The following is an 8,140-nucleotide window of genomic DNA, read 5'->3' on the forward strand; positions in this document are numbered from 1 at the left end:
CGCTGAGGCTACTGTCCCCCAGGGCTGCTCCCTGCTGAGGACAGAGCACAGGGGTGTTATTAGGGAGGAGTCCCTTTCGGCCAACACAGGACTCCCCTAATGGAGATTTTTTGCTCTGGGGCTCCCCACTGGCCTGGCCGAGACTTTCACAAAGATGCTGCGCGGCTATCGACCTCTCGCTTCTCGGCTCCAAATTCACCCTCCAGTACCTGCTCTGCCATAACGATCTGGACTCGGCATTTCCTCCTTTACAGTGAGACGCTAAGCTTTTTGCCAGGAGAGGGTGCTGGAGGGGACGTTTCAGGAGGAAAGGCTTCTCTTTCTGGTTCTGGGATGTGTGTGTGTGTGTGTGTGCACGTGCACAGCCGTGTGATTAGTCAGCAGTGTGTGAGGATGCCCGGCGATGATCTGCCACAGCCATGAGCTCAGTGTTCACAGTCTCTCAGCACCTTGCAGCCCTCGGGCCTGAGGACCATCTTCTTGCAACGCTCCTAATGCAGATACCACACGCTCCAAGCCTCACATCTGCAAAGGTGCCCCAATCCCACCTGCCCACCAGCCTCGACTCCCTCGGGCCTCTGAGGGTTGCTTTTTGCCCGCCTGCTGACTACGGACCAGCTCTGGTCCGGGTGACCCAGCAAAGTTCCTTGCGCTGCCCTGGGCTTCAACCACACCTGCTCCAATGAGGTCTAAACCCCAGCTTGGGGAAGGCACTCCACTTCCAAGTTCAACCCTCCCTGGGTGCTCTCCGTAGGATAGCGGTCACTGCTCTCTTTACGTCTTTGTAGAGTCGCTTGCTTGCTTATGCTGACGACTTCCTATTAAACAGCGCCATTTACGTTCCCGTGTGGTTTCCGACTCAGATGGAGACAGCACAGTCGAGTCTGAGGCCCTCCCTCCCCTGCCCTCCTTCCTCCCTCCCCTCCTCCCACAGAGCTCAGACCTGCACCACCGCGCCGCTGTCTGAGGGTTCTCGACACCTGCTCCCGCTCCCTCTCTTCTCTATCCTTCACAGACATCAGCCCCTTAACTCTCCACGTTTAATTCCTTCTTGGCATTTGCTTCTCGGAGGTCTTCACGCTTAGAATAAAACCCCACGGGGGCGCCTGGCTGGCTTCCCCCAGGCAAGTCAGTAGAGCACATGACTTGATCTCAGGGTCGTGAGTTCAAGCCCCACGCTGGGCACGGAGAAATAAATAAATAAGTAAATAAGACTAAAACCCCGTGAGGCCCCGTATAATCCGCTCTCTGCCCCAAGCCCAACCCTGTTCCCCAGCACACACCTTCCTGCTATTCTCTAAGTCATTCCGCTATGGCCCCTGTGGCCTCTGTGAGGTCCCCCACACGGACCAGAATCCCACCTCGGAGTCTTTGCCCTTGCTCTTCTGTCTTTTTATTTTTTTTTTTTAAGATTTTATTTTGGGGGCGTTTGGGTGGCTCAGTTGGTTAAGCGTCCAGCTTCGGCTCAGGTCACGATCTCACAGTTCGTGGGTTCGAGCCCCGTGTCGGGCTCTGTGCTGACAGCTCAGAGCCTGGAGCCTGCTTCGGATTCTGTGTCTCCCCCTCTCTGCCCCTCCCCCACTCACGCTCTGTCTCTCTCTCTCTCTTTCTCTCTCTCTCTCAGAAATAAACAAACATTAAAAAAATTTTTTTCAAGATTTTAAGTGATCTCTACACCCAATGTGGGGCTCGAACTCATAACCCCGAGATTAAGAGTCGCACGCTCCACTGACTGAGCCAGTCAAGTGCCCTGCTTTTCTGCCTTTGATACAAGGTTTGTTCCCTCATGTCATTCAGACCTCTTCTCAGATGCCACCTCCTCTAAAAGGCCTCCACCTACCACCTCCAGTCTCCTTTTAACTCTGTCCCTTTACCCTACTTTGTTTCTTCATTTCTGCGTAACATACTGTATGTTATACTTACACATTCATTTTTGTGTCTCCCAATGCTGCCACTATGCGGCCAGAGACTTCGTCTTATGCACTGTTGGGCCCCCATGGCCTGGGTTAATACCTGGCACACAGTAGGTGCTCAATAAATATTTGTTAATTGACTGAATAAAGGAGTGTATTTGCCTTTGCTCAAGCCACTCCCTCCACCTGGAAAACCTTCCCTTCCCCTTCCTCCCTTTCCTAATGCCACATACCTGTTAAGACTCAGCCCTAGTCCCTACTCTTCCATGAAGCCCTCCCTGACTACCTGGGCTCTGGGCCCCCGGAAGGTGGCTTATTCCTGTCCTTCCCTCACTACACTGCTTGATTTTAGATGTAATGAAGGGTTCGTGGCAAGTAAAGAGGTGGAGATTGAAGGCAGAAGAGAACAGGCCAGCTTTATTGGGATTAAGAGGAGGAAAGGGCCGTCCACAGGCTCTGGGCCAGGGTGGAGCTGCAGGGACAGCAGCCAGGATGCCATGTCACTTCTTCCACTCCTTCTTCTCATAGTCCCACCGGGAGGCCAGCCCTTGCACGGGGTTGCCCTTCATGTCCAGGATGCGCTGGAGCTGCTGGGCCTTCCACTCATCCGTCAGGGTGACGGGCTTCTTAGGGAACACTGCGGGGAAGGCACGGGTGGGGGGACAAAGGCATTTTAGATGCCTCGAGGTGTGCATCAGGGAAGGTCTGGGGGCAGAGCTCCCTACACAGCTCATACCTTACTTCCTGGTCCATTTGTCCCTGAGGCTGACCCGGCCTGCCTGAGTCACTGGTACTTTCTACCCCAGTGTGTGGTAAAGAAGGAAAATATCTTTATGGGCACCTCTTAGCCCCAAACACTGGGCTAGGATAAATTTTTTCCCAAAGGCTCTCTCATTTCTTCCTCAAGCAAAGCGGGAATTCACATCACACTCTCGCAGAAGAAGAAAGAAGGTGAGGCCATCAGAGGTGAGGTCAGCTGGCACAGAGACTGCCAGCTCTTCCCCAACATCCCCTCCCTTCTTCCAGAGTAGTGCCTCTCCAACCTGAGTGGGCAGCAGAATCACTCTGGAGGGCTTGTTAAAACACAGATTGCTGGGCTCCACCCTCAAAGTGTCTGACTTGGTAGATCCAGACTGGGGCTGAGAATGTGCATTTCTAAAAGTTCCCAAGTGATGGTGTTGGTCCAGGGTCTCACACTCTGAGAATCACTCTTCAGTAGTAATAGACAGCTGGGCATGTGATGGCCTCGCTGAAAACTACACTTCCCAGCTTCCCTTGTGGCTAGACCCAGTCATGTGATCGCTTCTAGCCAACGGGTGGTGAGCAGAAGTGGCGTGCGCAACTTCTGGACCTTAAAGAGGTCTCTCTTCTCTCTTCTTGGGTGGAATGTAGGCGTTAATGGCTGGAGCTGGGGCAGCCACCTTATCAAGAAGAAAGCTTCACGTTAAGGATGGCAGAGCAGTATGACAGAAGGAGCCTGACACTGCAGTCTCGATACTCCCCCAGGCCTTTTTTGTGAGAGAGGAACAAAACCTGTATCTTGTTTAAGCTCTTGTATGTTGGTGACTCTTTGTTACAGAAAAATCCATGGCTAATAACAGCAATCAGTAACATTACCATTCATGATTATGTGCCAGACGCTGGCTTTGGCTCTCTCATTAAATCCTCACAAACCCTGTGATGTGGGCACTGTTATTTTCATTTTACAGGCAAGGGAATTGAGGTCCAGAGAGGCAGAGCCCCTACGTCCCAACCAAGGCAGCCGTGCTCTGCCCTTCACCCTACACCTCTTTGGGGGACTTTTCAAAACTCTTCAGACGAGTTGCCTTATAAGAACGTGGCTGGTGGCTCTGACCACAAGGGCGCGGCCCCGGGCGGTAGCGAGGGGGGGTTGTTGCCACTCACCATAGATCCGCTGCCACCAAATCATCAGAGCTGTGAATCCAAAAAAGAAGAAGACACAGCCCATCACTGTCTTCCACTCATTGGAGCGACGGTTCATCTCCGCGAAGGTCTCATGGAACTGGAGCCGGTACACTGGAGGCAGATGAGGGGTGAGGAGGTAGGGGTCTCAGGCGCATGGATTCCGAGGACCCTGGACCAAGTCTTGGCCTCAGGGATTCCCAGCCTCCCCGTCCCTGAAGCAGGTGTTGTCCATTCAGCAGATTCTTATTGAACATCGACCGTATGCAAAGCATGGCCAGAAGCAGGCTCCAAATAGGAGTCCTTCGGGGGCACCTCTGGTGGGCAGGACTTGGGATCGCACATCCCTCCTGTTTCCCGGGGTCAGGCCCCTGCTCTCCCACCCACCTGCCTCTCTGCTCCTTCCCCCCACACCACTCAGCGATGCCCACACTTTCCTGCTCCTACATCCCTCTCCATGCTACTCCCACTCCCAGGCAGCACCCTCGTCCTTATCATTCAAGGCCAGCCAGAATGTGCCCTCCTCTGAAAGGCCCGCCAGCGTTCCATGTCTCTCTCCTTCCGGTCCTCACAACCCCCTGGACACACCTCGCCCTAGCCGCAAAATTCATATTACGGTTATCTGGGTTTGTGTCAGTTCCCCCACTGGCCTGAGAGCACCCTGAGGGCAGGAACCATCTGGGTGATTCACTCCTGTATCCCCAGCATCACCTCGCATCTGACTGTGCACAAATAGTTGAATGAATAAGAGAATAGATGAACAAAGGGATAAACTTCACCCCTCAGGTATGAGTTCAGGCGTTCAGGGGTTTCTGGCTGTCTTGAGTGGGGGCGCTTCTTTTCAAAGTCACCCCCCCCCCCAGCCCGCTCTCTCCAGCCAGCCCCCCCCCCCTCCCCCTGATACCTACAGGCCACCTTCTCGTCATGGGTCAGCTGGGTCCAGCTGCCCTTCTCTTTCTCCTTCAGGGCCCGCTGCTCAGCGTTGAGCTCTGTGCAGAAGGGCTCATCGGGCATGGGGTAGGAGCGCTGGGCATGGTAGTTAGTGTAGGGGGGCATCTTCTCCTTGCTGTGGGCTGCAGGTACAACAGAAGAGCTACATTCAGGCTGCACCTGGGACATCCCAGCTCTAACCACAATATTAAAAAAGAGGGCTGCACCGGGGCGTCTGGGTGGCTCAGTTGGTTAAGCATCCCACTTCGGCTCAGGTCATGGTCTCATGGCTCGCCAGTTCGAGCCCCGCATCAGGCTTTCCGTGGTCACCACGGAGCCCGCTTCCACTCCTCTGTTTCCACCCCAGCCCCCTCTCTGCCCCTCCCCTGCTTGCTCTCCCTCTCTCTCAAAAATAAATAAACATTAAAAAAAAAAAAAAGAGGGCTGCATTTATTGAGCACTTACTGTGTGCCAGGAGCCACTCTAAGGCCTTCAGGTGAATTGACTCATTTACTCCGCGTCACTCTGAGCCAGGCGAGACTGTTATCTGTCTACTTTACAGACAGAGAAACTGAACAGCTAAGTGACTTGCTGTAACTCACAGAGCGAAAAGGAGCAAGGCAGCCCCTCTGGGTTCAAACCTTGTGCTCTCTGGGAAGAGGTGAGGTGAGGAGGGCATGGCAGGCAAAGGCAACGGTGGGACGAAGGCTGAGGGAGAGGAGCCTGACGTGGCGGATGTACACCTGCTCTGCAAACTGTAAAGCGCCAGCCGCGTGCCTTTGACCACCGGTCAAGGGCACGGCTTTGCAGAGCTGCGTTTGAACTCCAGTTCCACCCACCCCAGCTCCAGCGAGCCCCTTGACCTCACTGTGCTTCAGTGTCCTCATCTGGAAAGCGGGGACAGTAAGCTCCCGCCGCATGCTGTCGTGGGCAGCCTCAAGATAATATACTTGAAAGGGTTAGCGCCGCGCCTCGCAGCGGACGCTCGGTCAATTCCACTGCTAGAGGGCCGTTTTACGACTGGCTTCCTTCCTAGAAGCTTTCCCTGGTGGCTAAGCGTCAAGGGCTCCGTGTGGGTGTCCAGGGTGTCCAGAGCAAGGCTGGGCACCAGGAGGGTCTCCATCAAGCTTCTGTTTATTGTCACCAGAGGTGCCCACATGGAGGGCATTGGTACCACCTTGCCAGGACAGTGCTGGAACTGCTTTGGGCTCTTTTAACACCTAGGCCTCCGGGCCTCAGTTTGTTCATCTGAAAAATGGAGATAACAGCCCAGCATCCACCTCACACGGTTGTTATGAAGACTGAGTGTTTTAGTCTGTGTGAAATGTTGATCACAGCTTGGGGCACATAGTAAGGGCTCAGTGAACGTTATCCGTTATTCTCCGGAGGGTCAAGAAGGCCCTTCTGCTATGTGGCTGAAGTCTCTCCTGCTTTAGGCCTCTTTTTTCTGAATAGGGTCTGGAAAGGAGGTCCAAGGTCCCATCAGCACACTCCACCTCAGGACACAAAGGCCCTAGGAGCCCAGGGTGTGGGGGTCAAGCCCCGAGGAAGCTTGGGGTGGAAGGGGACCCTGTCAAATGTGAGCTCCAGATCCTGGAGGCATGTGGCCCAGGCCCAAGGGGTGGGATTGTGGAAAACAGTCTAGGGCAGACCCAGGGCAGCTGGCAAGCAGGAGCCCACCCTTAGCCTTGGAGTTGGACAGGGGTGGGGTGTGCGGGTCTTACCAGCGCTTCCCGGGCTGTGCATCTGCCGCATCCTGGGTCCTCCTTTCCTCAGCACCAAGCTCCAGACAGCTCTGAAGAACATCTGTGTGTGTGTGTGTGTGTGTGTGTGTGTGTGTGTGTGTGTGAGTCCTGCCCCACATTGCCCTCTGCCCCTACCCTCAGGGCCCAGATACAGAAACCCTTTTTCACAGGTGGTGGTGGGGTCCGCCTGTGGATTTCAAGGTCACCCTCATGCCCCTGACCCTTCCACTTTTGTCTGCGATCCTGGTGGGGGGAGATGGGGGTCCTAGACATTTGGAGCCCCCCTCGGGAGACCTCAGTGAACCATCTGAGAAGTGGGAGGAGGCCTAACTCCCGGAGGCAGGGTCCCAGCGGTTTGGCGCTGTGGGCCAGGGTTCTGGTCCCAGCTCCAGCTCAGCCAGGCCAAGTTGGGAAACCTCCCTGGGCTGTTTGCTCTCCCTCCCTGAGGAAACTGTGTGGGAGTCCAGGTAGGGAGGGAGCAGGGCCTGGGGCTACCTCTCTTCCTCACAGGGCCATCTGCCAAGGTCTCTGCACAGAAGGTCTGGCCCCCACCCCTTCCTCCCTAATTGGCTGCCTACGTGCTCACAAAGCCTGCTCTGCGGTGGATCTGGTGGGGGAAGGGGACAGGCTGAGCCCAAGCCCCCACCCCCCAGGGAAGTCTCAGAGTCTGGCTCCCATGGGGGTGGGGAGGGGCTTTAGAGGAGGGCAAGGACCAAAGTGGGTCAGAGGGAGAAGAGGAGCACACGTTTTGGGGAGAGGAAGGGGGTATCTCACTTCTGGAAAGAAAAAGCACACTCCCCTCCCCCGCTTCCCGCATCTGGGGAGAGAGAGGGGCACCCAACAGAGAGAAGGAGGGGGTGTACCATGTGTGGTGAGAGGGGGCCCCCACATCTGGGAAGGAAGGGCTCCTGTCTGTAAGTGGGGAGCCCCACATTTGAAGAGAGGGAAGGAGTCATCTACATTTGGGGAAAGAGATGGCGCCCCACATTCGGAGAGAGGGTAATTCCCAAGGAGTCCTCAACTCTCAGCTGCCAGGACCCGCCCCCCCCCCCCAACCATCCCCCGCTCCTGACCCTACTCGATGGCAGGGACCACACGGATCCTCACCGGTGGCGAAAGCAGGGGTCCAAGCGGCCGCATCCCTCACCCGCCAGCCTTGGGCAGCCAGGCTCTCCCACCCACTCACTCACCTCCCTGCTCAGCGCAGCGAGCTAGGTCAGCCCAACAAGTAACGGAGAATGGGCGGCAGAGGGACCAGAGCGCGGGCGCCCGCCCCCAGGCCCGCCCTACAGCCTTTCCCAAGGCCAACCCCTGCGTGGGAACGTCCTGCCTCAGCGGGGCGTGGGAGCGCCCAGCCCGCGTCCCTGGAGACACCCGGGCCCCCCAGCCCGGAGAGGGGGGCCGCGGAGTGAGTCCCCGCCTCAATTTCCCCGCCCGCGGGGGTCCTGCCTCTGGAGACCCACAGCTGACAGCGCCCAGGACCCAGCTGGCGGGGTGTCCTCGGCCGGCCCAGCCCTCTGACTCTGGTAGTCCCAGGAGCTGAATCACCCTCCCTCCGCACCTTTGCTCATTGCCGGTTCTTTGCACTTGGAATGCTCTCTTAGTGACTTTGCCGAGACCCAGTCTTGC

General features: G+C 56.2%; 1 protein-coding gene across 5 annotated transcripts; it reads right to left on the minus strand.

Annotated features, from left to right (window-relative positions):
* Window positions 1-2,303: 2,303 nt before the first annotated feature.
* Window positions 2,304-7,833, minus strand: LOC109272593 (cytochrome c oxidase subunit 4 isoform 2, mitochondrial). 5 transcript variants are annotated; one of them, XM_053890364.1, is made up of 6 exons: window positions 7,702-7,718; window positions 6,491-6,572; window positions 5,232-5,320; window positions 4,745-4,909; window positions 3,819-3,950; window positions 2,304-2,550 (listed from the first exon to the last, which is right to left on the minus strand). In XM_053890364.1, exons 4-6 carry the CDS (start codon window positions 4,890-4,892, stop codon window positions 2,414-2,416), a joined length of 417 nt encoding a protein of 138 aa, XP_053746339.1. In that variant the 5' UTR covers window positions 4,893-4,909; window positions 5,232-5,320; window positions 6,491-6,572; window positions 7,702-7,718; the 3' UTR covers window positions 2,304-2,413. The 5 variants fall into 5 exon arrangements, with proteins under 5 accessions (XP_053746339.1, XP_019314408.2, XP_019314406.2 ...); XM_019458863.2 differs by lacking the exon at window positions 5,232-5,320 and having other exon boundaries at window positions 7,702-7,833; XM_019458861.2 differs by lacking the exon at window positions 5,232-5,320 and having other exon boundaries at window positions 7,619-7,742.
* Between the last annotated feature and the right edge of the window lie 307 nt (window positions 7,834-8,140).

The sequence above is a fragment of the Panthera pardus genome, unplaced genomic scaffold (genome assembly GCF_024362965.1).
Source record: "Panthera pardus isolate Hobbes unplaced genomic scaffold, ASM2436296v1 HiC_scaffold_25, whole genome shotgun sequence".
Taxonomy (NCBI): Eukaryota; Metazoa; Chordata; class Mammalia; order Carnivora; family Felidae; genus Panthera; species Panthera pardus.